The following is a 19,683-nucleotide window of genomic DNA, read 5'->3' as shown; positions in this document are numbered from 1 at the left end:
GGAGAATGGTGTGAACCCAGGAGGCAGAGCTTGCAGTGAGCCAAGATCGCGCCACTGCACTCCAGCCTGGGTGACAGAGCGAGACTCCGTCCCCACCCCCACCCCCACCCCAAAAAAAGAGGAGAGTAGTCTGTTCTACCTAGAGATTTACTGTTTCTGCTGTTCTTCCTTCATTTCTGAATTTCCACACGTCTTTCTAATATCATTTTGCCGTAGTCTAGAGTGTGTCCTTTAGCAATCCTATGGAGCAGGCACGGTGGGAACAGATTCTCTTAGTTTTCTTCTATGAATGTCTTCCTTTTACCTTCATTCCTAAAACATATTGTTGCTGGATATATAATTTCACTTTAACGGTTCTTTCTTTTTAGCTGTTTAGTTCTTTCCTTTAAAAATATTGTTCTACTTCCTTCCAACCTGTCTTTTCTTTTTTTTCCACATCAGGCAGATAATGCCCAACTATTGTAACAAGGTTGAAGGAGACACATCTCACACATAAACACAAAAACCCCATCATCACACTTACAAATTATGAAGCATCCCTTCCTGCCTTTCTGATGAGTTATTCAATTTGTTGCCCCCTTCTTACTAATGTGCTGTTTATCTTGGGCTGCTTTAAAGGCTTTGCCATTATTTTTCAGCAGTTTGATCATGATGTGTCTAAGTGTGGATTTCTTTGGGTTTACTCTGTGTGGCATTTGCTGAGCTTCTTGGCCACATTTGAAGACGATTCAGCCAGTATTTGTTTGTGTTTTTGTTTTATTTGTTTTGTTTCTGGAGACAGAGTCTTGCTCTGTCACTCAGGCTGGAGTGCACTGGTATGATCTTGACTTACTACAACTTCCATTTCTCAGGTTCAAGCAATTCGCATCCCTCAGCCTCCCAAGTAGCTGGGATGACAGGCATGAGCCACCACGCCCAGCTAATTGTTTTTGTATTTTTAGTAGCTATGGGGTTTCACCATGTTATCCAGGCTGGTCTCAAATTCCTGGCCTCAAGAGATCTGCCTGCCTCGGCCTTCCAAAATGCTGGGATTACGGACATGAGCGACTGCACCCAGCCCCAGTATTTTTTAAAATAAATTTCCTGCAGTGCACTCTTTCTCCTCTCCTGGGACTCCAGTGAAATGAATGTTTGTTTTTCTCCCACTGGTTCCTGAGGCTGTATTCATATATATATATACTTTTTTTTTTTTTTTTTTTTGCTATTCTTCCACTCTGTTTCGGTTGGATAATTTCTTTCAGTCTATCTGCAGGTTAACTGACTCTTCCCTCTTTCATATCTTTCTGCAATTGAGTTCATCCAACGAGTTTCTTATTTCAGTTTTTGGGTTTTTCAGTTCTAAAATATTCATTTATTTTTTCTTTAGATCTTCTATTTCTTTGCTGACACTTAATTTTTGCATTCGTTTAAGTCTTTCTGCTAGAAAACTGGGGCTTTATTTTTCCCACTCTGCCATGTGCCTCCTGCAGCTGTGCCCATATCAGGGGCCAAGCAATGGCAAGACAGAAACAGAAAAGCAACTAGACTAGGCCAACCCTCTCAGAACTATAGTTCCAATGAATGTAGAGGAAACTTCCCCTCCCAGAGTTGTAGCTCCGCCCGTCCCCATTTCAAGGCCACTGCCACCACCACAGCATTGCGAGACATGGTCTATTGGGAACTGGACATACAAGGAGGAACACATCTCTGTTCTTGAGGATTCATGCACACATTTTTAAGGAACACCTGAGGTATTTAAATGAGTAGCCCTTTTTTTCTGTAACCATCTGTTCTTCAAGTCTATCCCATTATTTGTTAAAATAACTAAATTAGAGTTGAGAGAACAACTGATTTCAGCTTTAGTATTGATCATGTAGACTGTACCAGAATTGTTCTCTTTGAGCATCACTCGTCATCCTCACCGCCACCGAAAGGATTTTTTACAGTTATAGGAAAGTTGGGCACAGTGGTGTGCACCTTTACTGCCAGCGACTCAGGTGGCTGAAGTGGGAGGTGAACACCTTGAGCCCAGGGTGTTCAAAGCCAGCATGACAACATAGCAAGACCCTGTCTCTCTCTCTCTATATATATATATAAGTTTCACAGCAAACATTTCAAATACAGATGCTTTTTGACTTTTTTGATGAGATAGTGTCCCAATAAATCCATCATAAAGTTGAAAAATCATAGATCAAAACAATGTAAGTTGGGAACCCGTCTATATATAAAAGTACTTAAAGATCACAAGTAGAGGCCGAATGCTGTGGCTCACACCTGTAATCCCAGCACTTTGGAAAGCTGAGGTGGGCAGATCACTTGAGGTCAGGAGTTCAAGACCAGCCTGGCCAACATGCTGAAACCCTGTCTCTATTAAAAAATATGTATATATAAAAATTAGCTGGGCATGGTGGCACATGCCTGTAATCCCAGCTACTTTGGAGGCTGAGGCATAAGAATTTCTTGAACCCAGGAGGCAGAGGTTGCAGTGAGCTGAGATCGCACCACTGCACTCCAGCCTGGGCGACAGAACAAAACTCTGCCTCCAAAAAAAAATGGAGGATCACAAGTAAGTACATAAGAAACTATGCCTTTAAGACCCAATCTATGTTTTGACAACTAAATGTGTTTCCTTAGCCTATGACCATTATCTGATATTTACCTTGATAATTTCACAGCCCTAGAAGCAGCATAAAGAATTCAAAAAGCTTGAGAGGCAGGATAACCTGTTGTAGAGCCTGAGACTGGTTTCTAATCTTCACTCCACCAGTTCTTATCCATGACCTCTTTGTGCCTCAGCTTCCTCGTCTAAAAACTGCTCATAATGTAGTACCTACTCCATAGATTGGCTGAGTGAGGCTTAAATGATGTAATACATGCAAGGTATTCATACAATACCTACCCTGTAGTAAGCGCTCAGGAAACATCAGCTTGGTTGCTATGGGGTGCAAAAACTTGTTTCCTTCATAATCTTTTATTTACAAGCTTTGATTGCATTCAACATGGGCAAGCTCCTTAATTCACAGGTTGGTCTTCTTTTTTTAAAGTTCAAGACTCTTGGCCAGGCACAGTGGCTAACGCCTGTAATCGCAGCACTTTGGGAGGCTGAGGCAGGCAGATCACCTGTGGTCAGGAGTTCGAGGTCAGCCTGGCCAACATGATGAAACACCACCTTTACTAAAAGTACAAAAAAATTGGCCAGGCATGGTGCTGAGTGACCGTAATCCTAGCTCCTCGGGAGGCTGAGACAGATGAATCTCTTGAACTCGGGAGACGGAGGTTGCAGTGAGCCGAGATCGCGCCATTGCACTCCAGCCTGAGCTACAAGAGCAACACTCTGTCTCCAAAATAAATAAATAAATAAATAAAAATAAAGTTCAAGACTCTTGTGCCTCTCTTTATAAATCACTGGCCTGGTTTAGTCCCAACAACAGATTTAAGAATGGTAGTGTGTTTCTGAACACCTTTGGTACAAAGTGATCATTTGGTTATAAGATTTTAGATAGTGAAATAACTGTGTCATTTGTGGAAGCTTCTCCTGGCAATAGAAGACATATAAACTCTGAGTGTGCTCTTTGCAGTGCTTCCTAGATCTTATGTTTTCCTAGTGTGACACTGTTAACATTCATATTGTTACTGTGCATCTTACCTTAGGTCCATGTGCTGACTTTCACTGTTCACATGTTGCTGCAAGGCCTCACCAATAAGCTGCAAGTCGGGGATTTGGACTCTTGTTTGGATATAATGATTGAGGTAAGACTTACAGAAATGAATTCTAATTTTTTTTAAGTGGGCAAATGACACAAAAAAATCAGTTCACAAAATAAGAAATAATAATAGCCCATAAAAATGAAAATAATGTAACACCTCATCTTTTAGATTAGCAGAGGTTTAAAAAGCTAAGACTAAAGCGAGATGGGCACTCTGTCACTGCAAGGAGCTCATCAATTGGTATGATCTTTCCGGAAAGTAAGTTGCCATTTTGTATCAAGAGCTTTTGAAATGAGAAAAGATTTTCAGTCACATCTAAGAATCTATTTTTAAGAAATAAATTATGTTCACAGGAGCTTTATTTATAATACAGTGGGAAATTAATAATAACTTTTAAAATTGGGCTGGGTGCTATGGCTCATGCCTGTAACCCTAGCACTTTGGGAGGCTGAGGTGGGCAAATCACTTGAGGCCAGGAGTTCAAAACCAGCCTGGCCATCATGGTGAAACCCGTCTCTAACAAAAATACAAAAATTAGCCAGGCATGGTGGTATGTGCCTATAATCCCAGCTACCCAGGAGGCTGAAGCAGGAGAATTGCTTGAACCTGGAAGGTGTAAGTTTCAGTGAGCACAGATCATGTCACTGCACTTCAGCCTGGGCGACAGAGTGAGACTCTGTCTCAAAAAAAACGAAAAGAAAAAATTGGATAGTGTGCTAATTTGGAGGCTACAATTGTGAAGAGAATAAATTTGCCACATAAGTTTTTGTTCATTTATTTTAAAATGTAGACACTAACATTTTGAATCTCAATTTAAATATTTACATTAGACCAGGCACAGTGGCTCACGCCTGTAATCCCAGCACTTCAGGAGGCTGAGGCGGGTGGATCACTTGAGACCAGGAGTTTGAGACCAGCCTGGGCTGCATGGTGAAACCCCATCTCTGCTAAAAGTACAAAAATTAGTCAGGTGGGGTGGGAAATGCCTGTATTCCCACCTGCTTGGGAGGCTGAGACATAAGAATTGCTTGAACCCAGGAGGTGGAGGTTGCAGTGAGCTGAGATCACACTACTGCACTCCAGCCTGGGTGACAGAGTGGGACTTTGTCTCAAAAAACAAATAATTAATTAGATTAATAATTAGATTGCAAATATTTTTAATTTGTTATTAGAGTGTAAATAATTAATTAGATTGCAAAGATTCTGAGAACTTTTTGAAGGGAAATTAAGCTACTCTTTGGTGCATCAAAAAGAAGTAACTGTCTATACAGTCATACAATTATATATGTACATCTGTGAAGGATTTTTCTTTGTTTCCCATTAGTATCAACCTTTAAGTGTTTCTTATGTGTTTGTTTTTTAAGTAATTGATCCCTAAATTGCATTGAAAACAAGTGCATTCTAAAAGAAATTTCTTCCATCTAATTTGAGCCCAGTCCAACCTGCATTTCTTTGATTAGGACATATCAGGGCCTCTGTTCAGTAACTGCTTATGTTGGCATATCTTGCTGAGTGCACATTATTGCCATTTGTCCTTTTTCTTCCAAAGATTTTTAACCATGAGTTGTTTGGTGCTGTTGCTGAAGAGAAGGAAGTAAAGCAGATCCTCTCCAAAGTCATGGAAGCACGAAGAAGCAAAAGTTACGACTCTTATGAAATCCTGGGCAAGTTTGTAGGAAAAGATCAGGTTACAAAACTTATCCTTCCCTTGAAAGAGGTAAGGACTTGAATGCAATTCGGGAGATCACAGCATTGGAATCTCATGGGTTCCTAAAAGGAATGATGCGGGGCAACCTGAAACACTGTTCTTGATCATGCATGATTTCCTTAGGTGCTAGGGCTCTAGGACCATATGGCCAGTGAGTGCTTTGATTCAAAAGTCATAGTCCCCAATGTAAACCATGAGATGAGAAAGAAAGGCAACAGGAATTGAGTGGAGATGAATATTATAGCTGGGTCAAGTCAGCAGCTAAGAACATGAAGAAATCCTGAGGCACACAAGCCACATAGTGCTTATCTCTGAGGTTGAGGTTATAAGTAACATTTCTTTATATGTTATGTCCGTGTTTGAAATTTTATTAAGAATTTATTTTAGGCCAGTCATGGTGGCTCACACCTGTAAATCCAGCACTTTGGAAGGCCAAGGCAGCAGGAATTGCTTGAGCCCAGGAGTTCGAGACCAGCCTGGGGCAATATAGCAAGAACCTGTCTCGATTAAAAATGTATATTTACATTTACCAAAAAATTCATTTTAATTATGAGTAAATAGATATTAGAAAGCCTTTGGACACAGGTTGCCACTTCCAGGTTGCCAAGAGGAAGAAAACTGGCATTTATTGACATATTATATTCTAAGCACTGCTACATTCTCTCTCCTAATCTGCACACCCTGTGAGATTGATGGTACTTCCATTTTACAAGTAAGAAAATTCAGGCTTGGCAGGCTTGGAAAGGTAGAAAGGAACATGGTTAAAGAGAAAAGTCAGGATTTAGTTCCAGATCTTTCTGATCCAAGTTCACATTCCTACCATGGTTTCATTCTGCCTCCTGAAGCTCAGGGACTGTAATTTACCCACCTTCCTGTTGATTTCTGTGCCTATTGCAGAGGTGAACGTCAGTAAATGTTATTGATTTATTGGTTTTGTGTATTAAAACTAGAGCAAAGAGCGCTATCTATTGACATGAATTACATTAGGTCTAAATGTTCTGGTGCTAGATGAACTCCATAATTGCTCCTAGAATGCATTTAGTTTTATCTGAGCCTTATCTAAGAATGTTAGATACATTTTGAGGATGAAAAAGAGTCAGCAGAGCACATATATCCGTGATGTATATTACAAAGTCCCTCCAAGGTATTGAGATTTATTAATACTATGTTTCATGCAAGATAATAACTCTGAAGCACCGAGTATTTCCTGAGGTTGCTGATCCTGGTTCCCATTAGGTTCCTCTGATTTGGCCCAATAATTGATATCAGACCCTGAGGCTTGGCCACGGCAGCACTTCATTCTCGTGGTTTCCTATGAGGATTGAATACATTTTGTTGATTTTGTGTGTGTGTGTGTGTGTTTGCCGCCTCTAAGTTACTCCTGTTAATGTACCAGGAGAGTTGATGTTAACTTAGAAGTCTCAGATCTCTGGCATTGTGCCCTGAGGCCTCACCAGCAGAGAACAGGGAGGGAGTGGAGGAAACCCCGAGGCTCACAAGCTTGCACAGTGGTTCTTCCTGGGGTTGAGAGTATAGGTCACTTTCACCTTATATGTTATATCTGTGTTTAAAGTTATGTTAAGAATGTTTTTTAATTAGGAGAAAGCCAAACATATATTAGAAAGCCAATATGTAAAAGAAAACCACCATTATGACAAATCAAAATGCATTTCTGTGTCATCTCAGCATGACATTTGTGTTTTGCCTTTAGATCTTACAAAATACCACAAGTTTGAAACTGGCTCGAAAAGTTCATGAAACTTTACGCCGAATCACAGTGGGATTAATCGTAAATCAGGAAATGACGGCTGAATCCATTCTATTACTCAGTTATGGTTTGATCAGTGAAAATCTTCCCCTGTTAACAGAGAAAGAAAAGTAAGTTGGAAAAAAAAAACCTGTCATTTAGGTCTCTGCGTCTGATAAGCCATTCTGTGGGTTGTTTTAATACTTTGCTTTAGTAAAAAATAAAATTGTATCCACCTGAGTTCTCAGATGGTACTTTATGGTGTGGTACATTTCAACATGAGATTTTCTCATAAATGAGGTAGCTGTGACAGCAGACAATTATGTTGGCATTTCTCTGATACCATTTTGTTTTAAAGATTTATTGGTTCAAAGATAGGATAGATTTAAAATCTGTATTTTGTATTCTGATTAAACAGAGATTGAGACCTTAAAAGATGTTAAAATATCTTAAAAGCCGAGTGCGGTGGCTCGTGCCTGTAATCCCAGCACTTTGGGAGGCTGAGGTGGGCAGATCACCTGAGGTCAGGAGTTTGAGACCAGCCTGGCCAACTTGGTGAAACCCCGCCTCTCCTAAAAATACAAAAATGAGCCAGACATGGTGCTGGGCGCCTGTAATCCCAGCTACACAGGAGGCTGAGGCAGGAGAATCATTTGAACCCGGGAGGCGGAGATTGCAGTGAGCCGAGATCGCACCACTGCACTTCAGTCTGGGCAACAGAGTAAAAAAAAAAAAAAAAAAATCTTACATATTAGTAAACTTCCTTTTGTTTCTGTGGTCTAAGAGAGACTCATTGGCATTTATTTTCAGAAATCGAACAAGGAAGTGTCCTGCTGTTGATCTTAATGTAAATATATTGTCCTAGTAACCTTAATTAATAGCCTAATAATCTTCTGTGTCTCATGGTTTGGGGGTTGGGGGGGTGCAAAACCCGAGCAAATGGCACATTATTTAGTGCTGGGCTGTCGTCACTTTAGAAGGGCCACTGTGACTTCTTGGAATGCAGCTGACAGTGTTCTTTCCCCTCTTCTCATGTCACGTGATTGACAGAAATCCAGTAGCCCCAGCACCAGATCCACGTCTGCCACCCCAGAGCTGCCTTCTGCTTCCCCCAACTCCAGTTCGAGGCGGACAGAAAGCTGTTGTGAGCAGGAAAACCAACATGCACATATTTATTGAATCCGGGCTTCGGGTAAGAATTAACCTTAAAATGAGGCTTGCTACTTTCAGGGAGTCTGCACCTTTTAATCTTCTGTTGAATTTATTTTTTTTTTTGAAACAGAGCTTCGCTCTTTTTGCCCAGGCTGGAGTGCAATGGTGCGATCTCGGCTCACTGCAAACTCCCCCTCCCGGGTTCAATCGATTATCCTGCCTCAGCCTTCCGAGTAGCTGGGATTACAGGCATGCGCCACCACCCCAGCTAATTTTGTATTTTTAGTAGAGACGGGGTTTCTCCATGTTGGTCAGGCTGGTCTTGAACTCCCGACCTCAGGTGATCCACCTGCCTCGGCCTCCCAAAGTGCTGGGATTACAGGCGTGAGCCACCACGACCGGCCTTCTGTTGAATTTCTAGTACTGCTCACTTCCATTGGAAATGCCTTACTGTAAATACATTTTAGATTTTTTTTTTTACAGGTGCATTGGTCCATTTACTATTTATCTCTTCCAGCACTTACATTAAAAGATGTAACTGTCCCAGAATTAATGATTCTGCTCTAATATGTATTAAGGTCTTACTAGTGCTTTGCCCATGAGCCCCTCTGAACTACTTTGAATTTTTTTAAAAGACGGTGAGTGGCCAGACATGGTGGCTCACACCCATAATCCCAGCACTTCGGGAGGCTAAGGCAGGAGGATCACTTGAGGAGAGGAGTCTGAAACCAGCCTGGGCAACATAGCAAGACTCTGTCTCTACAAAAAAAAAAAAAAAATTATTTTTTAATTTGCCAGGTGTGATGACATGTACCTGTAGTCCTAGTTACTCAGGAGGGTAAGGTGGGAGAATCACTTGAGCCCAGGAGTTTGAGGCTGCAGTGAGCTATTATTGCACCACTGCACTCCAGCATGGACAATATAGTGAGACCCTGTCTCTAAATAAATAACAGTAATAATAATGAAATAAAAGATGGTGAGCTTTTAAAAGAACAAATCTGATCATTTCCTTTTTAAAACCCTTCATTGACTCGCACTTTTCTAACACACGTTCCAGCCACCGTGGCTTCCCTCCCCATCTAGAAAGTCACCATACTCTTTCCTGCCCTAGGAGCTCACCACCCACTCTTTGCTCTACCAGATTCCCACAGAACTCTCAAAGCACCCTACCTGTACATGTCATTATTTCCTTAGAGTCTGCCTAAGATCCATCAAGGCAGAGACCATGTCCATCCTGGTTGTTGCCATGTCCTGCGTACTGAGCCAGTGCCTGGAATCACAGTAGATCCTGAGAAAATGGACTCTGGTAAACAGACGTAGCATCTCAGCTGCACAGCAAGCTCTCACCTTGACTTACTGAGACCCTCTCAGGCAGTTTGTCATTCCTTAAAAAAATTTTATCATTTCAAATAGAAGTATCTTAACATTTGCTTTTCTCTAAAGGTCATTTCACATTTACCTAACTCATCTGGTCTAATGGGCAACTAATGTGAAATATCTTTCTGAACTCTGTTAGCTGCTGCATCTGAGTCTGAAGACTTCCAAGATCAAGTCTTCAAGTGAGCATGTCCTAGAAATGCTGGATCCTTTTGTGTCTCTCCTCATAGACTGCCTGGGCTCCATGGATGTGAAGGTAAGCATCGGTTTGCACTCTGCACTGGAGCATTTTCTCCTTCAGAGGAACTATGTTTTGCAGAATACCTAATGGTTATGCTTGGGCTCAAGCTTTATGAGATGATTGAGGTTTTTTTGTTTGGTTGGTTGGTGGGTTTTTTGTTTTTTTTTTTTTTTGAGACAGAGTCTAGCTCTGTCACCCAGACTGGAGTGCAATGGTGTGATCTTGACTCATTGCAACCTCCACCTCCCAGGTTCAAGGGATTCTTCTGCCTCAGCCTCGCCTCAGCCTCCCAAGTAGCGGGGACTACAGGCGCACATCACCATGCCCGGCTAACTTTTGTATTTTTAGTAGACACAGGGTTTCATCATGTTGGCCAGACTGGTCTTGAACCCCTGACCTCAGATGATCCGCCCACCTCGGCCTCCTAAAATGCCGGGATTACAGGCGTGAACCACTGTGCCTGGCCGAGATGATTGAGTTTTTAAAGGGATTTATGACATCATGAACCACCACTATTTGCTACATTAAATCACTTCCCAATTTACTAATTCTATAAATTTGGATAGACTTAACAGTTTTAAAAGCCCTCCTAGGTACATTAAGTATTTCATTTGATCCTCACAACTTCATGAGGGTGAAGGATTTTGTCCCCTTACCAGTCATCATCATTGTCACCTTTGTTACTATGACTGCTCCATGCTGTGAATCCGAAGAACATTATTTCTGATCCTCACAACCCTCCCTGAGGCATATATTCTTACTATTTCTGTTTTATAAATGAGAAAATTAGGGCGAGGGTCTAAGTACAGGTCTAGGCTATGAACCTAGGTCTGTCAGACTCCAATACCTACACAGGTCCCATTTTTCTCATATCACCTGCTTTACAGATGAAGGTGCCGAGAGGTTAAGTAACATCTCTAGAGTCATCAGTTGCAGAGCTGGGTTGTAAGCCAACGTCTTTCTGACTGCCCAGCTCGCTCTTCTGTGTCTTAATCCAGCCTACTGAGGAGCTCTCAGCAGCCAGAGCAGCACAGGTATTATTAGATAGAGCTGAACTAGCTGATCCAGGTGCTTTCAAAGGTTTGGCCTTGGAGGTTCAGGGAGCTCAGCACACTTTTTCCATATCTTTTGCAATAGCACTTAACTATATGAACTGTTAGTCAGTTGTTCCTATGCTTAATTTCTGAGTTAACCATCTGCTGCGTAAGTGCAGAGATAGTATCCTTTTTATCTTTGTATTTATAATACCCAGTAGAGTGCCTTGTATACCTAATTCAAGCTTAGTAAGGGTAGATTACATTGAAGTACCATTCTAGAAAACATAAAAGTCATTTAAGATGTATTTTTCCAAAAAGAATTGTAAAATTGACCAACCTATCCAAATCATATAACCTCCATAAACCCCTATCAGTAGGTTAAAAATATGGCCGGGCTTGGTGGCTCGGGCCTGTGACCCCAGCTCTTGGGAGGCTGAGGCAGGAGGATTGCTTGAGCCCAGGAGTTCAAGACCAGCCCAAAAATATTTAAACAAAGATTAAATTATGAAAAGAATATGGTGCCTTTTCTTATTTCCTTATGATCTACCATCATAAGGATCCATTGTTATGGATAAGCAATAAATTCTTCTACAACCAGGAAATGGAAATGTCTTTGTCTTCTTACATTTTGGGCACAGTTCTTCCAGAGTGGGCTGGGCTTAGCATCTTATTTATTCAGCACAATCATTTAAAGAGTCTGCATAGCCTCAGGTGCTGGATTGTTGGATTCGGTCACATCACAAGTTGGTGGTGTTTTGTTTTGTTTTTTTCAGGTGATCACGGGTGCTCTACAATGCCTCATCTGGGTCTTGAGGTTCCCGCTACCTTCCATAGAAACAAAAGCAGAGCAGCTGACAAAACACCTCTTCCTTCTGCTGAAGGACTATGCAAAGCTCGGGGCTGCCAGGGGCCAGAACTTCCACCTGGTGGTCAATTGTTTCAAGGTGAGATGTCTTCACTTGCACTTGGAAAAAGCCAGGATGGAGCCGGAGGCAGTGGCTTACACCTATAATCCCAGCACTTTGGGAGGCTGAGGTGGGAGGACTGCTTGGACCTAAGAGTTCAAGACCAGCTTGGTCAGCTTAACGAGACCCTGTCTCTACATTAAAAAAAAAAAAATTAACTGGGCATGGTGATGTCTACCTGTAGTCCCAGCTACTTGGGATGCTGAGGCAGGACGATCACTTGACAGGAGTTAGAGGCTGCAGTGGGCGATGATCACATCACTGCACTCCAGCCTGGGTGACAGAGCGAGACCCTGGCTCATAAAAAACTAGAACCAGGATTAACATCAAAGTTAGTTTTCCCCATTGCCCTTTGTGGTTATGGCCAGAATTTTTTCCAGAGCAATTTGCCAAGGCTAGAGGGCTGGCATCCTGTGTGGAAAAGCATACTTGTGTGTTGTGTTAAGTCCTTGTCATTTCACTGGATCCCAACTGTGGGATGTGCTGGCTGTTAACATCACTATTGTAACTCGCAGTGTGTGACCATACTTGTCAAGAAAGTCAAGTCTTACCAGATAACTGAAAAACAGCTCCAAGTTCTACTGGCCTATGCTGAGGAGGACATTTATGATACTTCAAGACAAGCCACTGCCTTTGGTCTTCTGAAGGTATGGTGTCACCAGAATGTTGACTGTTACAGTTTATGAGCTTCACAGCAGGTATTTTGAACACGTGGATCATGGTGTTTTGATTAGCTGTAGACTTCTGAAATTGAGTAATTTGTGAAGATTATTATGATTTTGGTGGGTCAATTACAGGCAAACATTTGCTTATGAAAAATGTTTAAATGTGAGCTCTGTATTAACATTTCCAGGGAATTCTGTACAAATACAGGTATTATCTTTTTATTTATATGTTTTTCTTCTTAGTGTAGTAAAATGTACATAACATAAAACTCACCATTTTTAAAAATTCACAATTTTTACCAATTTGAAGTGTGCGTTTAAGTGTTGTATGTTCTTTGTGCTTAAGTGTGTATCCTTTTTCTTTTGAAGTTACTTTACTATGTTTGAAAATTTCCTGTGATTGCTTTAGCGTCAATTCTGCTTCCATCCATCTGCAGCAGAACACATGAAATGAGTGTGTCTTTTGTGTCTTAGGCAATTTTATCAAGAAAGCTGTTGGTCCCAGAAATCGATGATGTCATGCGGAAAGTATCCAAGTTGGCAGTCTCTGCACAAAGTGAACCTGCCAGGGTCCAGTGCAGACAGGTTTGTAGAGAGCACTTATCCCCATAGCAAGGGCTGGGCCCTGCCGCGTCTGTCTGACAGAGGTGTCAACATTGGCTGAATTCTGAAGACTACCTTGTGTCATGTTGGTGCTTTATGCTGAGACTCGGGCATCCTGGTGCAGGAGGTCAGGGGAGGCTTTTCTGGGGACTGACAGGCCGGCCAAAATTTGAAGGAAGAAAAAGGCTTAGTTTTACCGGTGAGAGGGCAGTAGAGGCTTGAGGTGAGTGAGAGGTTAGCTCGGTTGAGGAGCTCAACACAGGTAAGTGAATTGAGGGGTGGGGAGCAAGGTTGGGCAGGCCCTTGTGGTCTTGTTAAAGATTTTGGGCTTTGTTTTTTTGGTTTTTTTTTTTGAGATGGAGTCTCGCTCTGTTGCCAGGCTGGAGTGCAGTGGTGCGATCTCAGCTCACTGCCACCTCCGCCTCCCATTTTCAAGCGATTCTCCTGGCTCAGCCTCCCGAGTAGCTGGGACTACAGGCGCCCACCACCATGCCCAGCTAATTTTTGTATTTTTAGTAGAGATGAAGTTTCACCATGTTGGCCAGGATGGTCTCGATCTCTTGACCTCGTGATCCACCCACCTTGGCCTCCCAACGTGCTGGGATTACAGGCGTGAGCCACGGCACCCGGCAGGGCTTTTTCTAAGAATAGTAAGGAGCTATTTAAATCCTTAGGGAGAGGAGTGACAGGATCAGGTTTGTATCTATACATCTGTCAATATCTAATTTTATGAGCACATACTGTGCCCAAGGAGGTGGAAAGGTCTAAGTTGGAAATAGGAACTCAGGGTTGCAGGTGGATTTGGGCTGCTGAGGAGGCCAGGAAGGGAAGATGCATGTCTCTGGAAATAATTGCTTGGCTACTATTAGGAAGAAGAAGGGTCAACTACTATTAAGCACTAGCTGTGTGCCTAGCATTTTAAATGCATGACCTCTGTTTACAAGTACCCTTCAGAAGAAACAGTATCCCCATTTTATGGCTAGGGAAAAGCAGGCTTTGGAAACTTGAATGATGTCACTTAGTTCTCACGGTTTATTAATAAAGGAGGCTAGATACTACAGTGGTTTGAAAGTGCAGCCTTTGGACACAGACTAGGCATGGAATTCTGGCAGTGTCACCTGAGCAAGTTTCTTATTGTCTCTGTACCAACTTTATTCCCTTCAACTAGAAAGTGGGCTATTATCACGTACTTCCTATGGGAATGATGAGATTTAACTGAGAGACACTTAACGCAGTGCTTGGCACATAGAGGGTTTATAGTAAATGCATTATCAGTATTGATATTATCACCATGTTGTTACTCTTGTTGAAGGGGAGATACCAGGTTGGACCACAGTCCATACTGTGGTACACCTGTCACCACCTGTCACAGAGAGATCAGCTTCCAACCTGTGGGCTTAGATTTGAAGTCTTAAACCACAGTGCCAGTGGCGGGCCAGGACTTGCCTCTGTCAGGCACCATAGGGCAGGACCAGATAAATGGTGGGAGAAATGAAAGGTCACAGCTGGTATTGACGTTATAGGCAGATTTAGCTGGAGTCCATTGGAAAGCCTGATTGATTGCCATTCTTGAAAGTTTTTATAATCTACCAATGAGTTCCAGAAAGCAGCTTAGGAAACAGGAATACTGGAGACGAGGTCCAAATAATCATCTGTGTGACTTTTGTTCCAGGTTTTTCTGAAATATATTCTTGACTATCCCCTGGGTGACAAACTGAGACCAAACTTGGAATTCATGCTCGCCCAACTGAAGTAAGCTTAGCTGTTAACAACAACGGGCAGAGGGCAGTTTCTTCTTTCACTTTAACATGGCGGCTGTCTTAAAAAGGACGAGGCCTAAGCATAATGGTGCATTCTCTGAGCATATTGTTATATGACTCATTAACTCGATAATCAGACATTGTGCTTGGCTTCATATAGCCTTTCTCTGAGTTGCTTTTCAACCTAGTTTAACTGTTGATTGTCCTAAGAGTCCACTTAGGAGAATGTTGAAATCTGACACAATTGCATTTAAAACTGCACAATGGTAGCTTAATGGATATATACAAGCATTAAAAGTAGGGAAACAGAACATTTTCCATTTTTTAAAGAAGTAAACTGACACCTTGATACAACATTTTACATTTTTTAATAATTATTGGTAAATTTAGAAGATACTAACAAATCCACCTAATGTCCTTCCTCTAGTTACGAACATGAGACCGGGAGAGAGTCCACCTTGGAAATGATCGCCTATCTCTTTGACACGTTCCCTCAGGTACTGTGACCCCAGAGATAAGCCCCGTGACCCCCGGAAGTCCTCAGTCCCCCTTTGCTAGAGCATCTGTAGGAATTCCGTTCTGAGTGCTCACACGTGCCTCTTTTCTTTTAGGGGCTGCTCCATGAGAACTGTGGAATGTTCTTTATCCCTCTTTGTCTAATGACGATCAATGATGACTCTGCCACATGCAAAAAGATGGCATCCATGACCATCAAGTCCCTACTTGGTAAAATCAGCCTCGAGAAAAAAGACTGGCTGTTTGATATGGTTACCACTTGGTTTGGAGCAAAAAAGGTGTGCATTGCTGTTAGTCACAGTTCAGTGACAAGTATTAGCTTTGGGGATCATAGTTTAAGTAAGAATATATGTTATACACTGTTGAATTGGTTTTTTTCTCCACATAGTGTTATTTTTGTCTGATTATGCAAATAGTATATTCTTAAAGTTTCCCAAAGTGTAAGAAGTTATAGAAAGTAATATAAAAATCACCTGTATTCGTACTATGTTATTGTTAGGAAAGTATTCCGCTACATGAATGTATCATAAATTACTTAACCAGCTCCTAATGATGAATACCTTTGTTTCCAATTTTACATATTCGATTTCTGAAAGGTAATTTTCATCCTTTTATCCACTTGGTACCTCTCCCACCATCATTGTTGGCCCATCTTTGTGAAACATAAACAACACATGCCCTGTGTTAATGAGTAACTTGTTGCGTACCCACTTAATGTGGGGTGGGCATGAGACTTCTTTCCATTTCCTTTTCATTGAAAATGGAAAAAAAAATATTAAAGTACTCAGTGGATAATAGTAATGCCTCTTTTTAAAACGTTATTCTTGAGTGTAAAAATTTCCCCACATTTTGTATATTGGCCATCAAAGCCTCATAATTTACTGATTTCTGGCATCAGAAAGAAATGTATATTGTCTCTGAATGTTGAGGACAAAATAATGCCCACCTTTGTTTTACAGTTTCAGAAAAGGCCTCCCAAGTTCTCTTGACATTGTCTTGTGGTTTATTTTTGGTAGCGCTTAAGTAGACAGCTTGCTGCCCTGATCTGTGGCTTGTTTGTGGAAAGTGAAGGAGTTGATTTTGAGAAAAGACTTGGAACGGTCCTTCCTGTGATTGAAAAGGAAATTGATCCTGAAAACTTTAAAGATGTAAGTAATTTGCTAGGGAATACAACTTTTCTAACTTAGAGTTTTACTTGTGGTGATGTAGCTAACAGATTAGATATTAGCTTATAGGTTAAATATTTATATTTATAGCTAACTGATTAAATATTTGTGTTCAAACAGTGTCTTTTATCCTAAAAGCAAAAATTCGGTGTAGTTGGAACTTAAATGAGCGCTATAGCCAGGCATGGTAGCGCATGCCTGTAGGAGGCATGAGGCAGGAGGACCGTGCCACTATACTCCAGCCTGGCTAACAGAGCAAGACCCTGACTCAAAAAAAAAAAGTGGGGGGGGCCCGTTGGGAGATTAGAATTAAAGTATCTTCATGGTATATGAAGATCAAAGGTTCTCAACTTGGGCAATTTTGCCCCCCCAGGTGACATTTGGCAATGTCTGGAAACATTTTTTATTGTCACAACTGGAGGGTGGAGTTGCTACTGGCGTCTAGAACATAGAGGAGCTGGGATGCTGGTAACATCCTACAGTGTCCATGGCAGCCCCCACAGCAAAGGATCATCTGGCCCACAATGTCAGGAGTGCCAAGAGAGGTTCCGAAACGGGTGGATTTACATGCTGGAGTAAAAATGTCCATCAGACACTTTCAGATTGTTGTTTATATTGATTTACATCTGTCTTGTTTTTAGATCATGGAAGAAACTGAAGAAAAAGCTGCAGATCGCCTTCTGTTTAATTTTCTTACACTGATAACTAAACTTATCAAGGAATGTAATATTATTCAGTTTACCAAACCCGCTGAGACTTTGAGTAAAATCTGGAGTAAGTTTTCCTTTTTTATTTAAATCTAAAAACAAATACATTTGTTGTCATAGAATTACTGAAAGTAGATTTGAGAAATTCGAATATGAATACTTCAGAAAGTATACAATGTCAGGAAAAGAGTGCATGAGAAAAAACTTAAAAGGTTATTTCAGAGTGATTACAGTGAAAATATTCCCTTCTGAAAAAAAAAAAAACATACCTATGATTTCATAAGTAATACTTTTCATTTATAAAAGAAAGAATATTTATTCTGGGGAAATGAAAGGAAGTGAAAAAATTCTCAAAGTCCTGTTTGGTAGTTAATAATTTCAGATATGTGTCTCTTTTTTTCCTATTTATTTATTTTCCCTCAGGTACAACTGAGAAGTAAAAACTATATATTTATGGTGTACAATGTATTATTTTGATATATGCACTTGTGGTCTATATTTCCATCCAGTCTTTCTTTTGTTCAATAGGCATAGGGTTTTTTTTTGAGAGGTTTAGTTCCATATAAACTTTGATATCCTGTTTGTACCTGAGTAAGCATATTACTATCTATAACACACCTAGTAGATATCTTTTTAAATAGCTATATAGTAGTCCGTTATGTACATATGCCATTATTTACTAAATGATTTCACAAGTTGTCACACAATTGTGCATCACCTAACAATAGAGATACGTTCTGAGAAATATGTCGTTATGCGATTTTGTTGTTTGAACTTCCTAACAGTATACTTAGACAAATCTAGATGGTATAGCCTATTACACCCTTAGACTCTGTGGTCCAGCCTATTGCTAAAAACCTGTACAGCATGTACTGTACTGAATACTGTAGGCATTTGTAACACAGGGTCTTTGTGTATCAAAATGTAGCCAGACATAGAAAGGGTACAGTAAAAATACAGTGTGTATTTTTTTTTTAATGAGTAGTGCCAAACTGTTTTATAATCTTATGGAACCACTTCTTTTTTTTCTTTTGTTTTTTTTTTCTTCGAGACAGAGTCTTGCTCTGTCACCCAGACTGGAGGGCGATGGCACAATCTCGGCACACTACAACCTCCTCTGCCTCTCAGGCTCAAGTGATTCTTCTGCCTTAGCCTCCCAAGTAGCTGGGATTACAGGCACATGCTACCACACCCAGCTAATTTTTGTATTTTTATAGAGATGGGGTTTCACCATATTGGCCAGGCTGGTCTTGAACTCCTGACCTCAGGTGATCCACCTGCCTCGGCCTCCCAAAGTGCTGGGATTACAGGCGTGAGCCACTGCGCCTGGCCAGGACCACGACTTATGTGGTCTGTTGTTAAATGAAATAAAGTATTCACCTGGTTTAAGAGCCAGAACTCAGATTTTGTGAGAAATAACAAGGTTACCATATGACCTACTCAGGTGTGGCTTCATTGCAACATGGCCAGATTATTACAAAGATTCGTATAGATCAAAAGTAAAAATATGTCTATGAAATATAGCAGCAAAGACTAAAACTGAGATATGACATGGTTAATCTATCCTGTTCCCCAACACCCACATTATAAAACTTTTTTTTTTTTTTTTGAGACAGAGTCTCGCTCTGTCGCCAGGCTGGAGTGCAGTGGTGCGATCTCAGCTCGCTGCAACCTCTGCCTTCCGGGTTCAAGCGATTCAACTGCCTTAGCCTCCTGAGTAGCTGGGACTGCAGGTGCGTGCCACCACACCCAGCTAATTTTTGTATTTTTAGTAGAGACAGGGTTTCACCATGTTGGCCAGGATGGTCTCCATCTCTTGACCTCCACCTGCCTCGGCCTCCCAACTAGGTGCTAGGATTACAGGCATGAGGCATGCATCCAGCCTAAAACTTTTTTCTTTTCTTTTTCCTTTACACAGAGGAGAGATACAGCAGGGAAGGGGAAGTTTGGGGCTCAGTGGAGTGGTGGTCACTGGGGAGGGGTCACACTCAAGGCCAGTGTTTTTTCGAAGATAATTTTTAGACCATTAGTGTAGTCAGACTTTTAATTTGCTTATTTAGCATGCCCATCTTTCATTATGTGTTTAAGTTCTTTATAAGCATTGGAAAATAAGATTAATACTGTCTGTGCTGCCTCCTAAGAACTTTGTTGATGGTTAAATGAGATCATGTTCATGAAAATGTTAGGGTCTGGGCTGGGCATGGTGGCTCATGCCTATCATCCCAGCACTTTGGGAGGGTGAGACTTGCAGATTGCTTGAGCTCAGGAGTTCGAGACCAGCATGGGCAACATGGCAAAACCCCATCTCTACAAAAAATACTTTCTGAGTACGGCGTATGGAGAATGGCCATG

General features: G+C 41.3%; 1 protein-coding gene and 1 non-coding gene across 2 annotated transcripts in view; one reads left to right on the top strand and one right to left on the bottom strand.

Moving 5' to 3' along the window:
• The window catches only part of LOC105493875 (UTP20 small subunit processome component), a 111,586-nt gene that overhangs the window by 80,332 nt on the left and 11,571 nt on the right, over window positions 1-19,683 (top strand). The window contains exons 44-56 of the mRNA XM_071071251.1: window positions 3,631-3,729; window positions 5,237-5,404; window positions 7,107-7,273; window positions 8,193-8,334; window positions 9,811-9,927; window positions 11,723-11,893; window positions 12,430-12,561; window positions 13,054-13,164; window positions 14,855-14,934; window positions 15,370-15,439; window positions 15,554-15,736; window positions 16,475-16,606; window positions 17,266-17,398. Coding sequence (XP_070927352.1) covers window positions 3,631-3,729; window positions 5,237-5,404; window positions 7,107-7,273; window positions 8,193-8,334; window positions 9,811-9,927; window positions 11,723-11,893; window positions 12,430-12,561; window positions 13,054-13,164; window positions 14,855-14,934; window positions 15,370-15,439; window positions 15,554-15,736; window positions 16,475-16,606; window positions 17,266-17,398 — 1,705 coding nt within the window. The remainder of the gene's footprint in view (window positions 1-3,630; window positions 3,730-5,236; window positions 5,405-7,106; window positions 7,274-8,192; window positions 8,335-9,810; window positions 9,928-11,722; window positions 11,894-12,429; window positions 12,562-13,053; window positions 13,165-14,854; window positions 14,935-15,369; window positions 15,440-15,553; window positions 15,737-16,474; window positions 16,607-17,265; window positions 17,399-19,683) is intronic.
• Window positions 436-537, bottom strand: LOC112428899 (small nucleolar RNA U13). The gene has a single exon (XR_003020963.1). It is a non-coding gene; the product is annotated as a small nucleolar RNA U13 (small nucleolar RNA).

The sequence above is a fragment of the Macaca nemestrina genome, chromosome 10, assembly GCF_043159975.1.
Source record: "Macaca nemestrina isolate mMacNem1 chromosome 10, mMacNem.hap1, whole genome shotgun sequence".
In the NCBI taxonomy this organism is placed as follows: Eukaryota; Metazoa; Chordata; class Mammalia; order Primates; family Cercopithecidae; genus Macaca; species Macaca nemestrina.
Note: the sequence above shows the minus strand (reverse complement) of the source record. Positions and strands in the feature narration are given on the sequence as shown.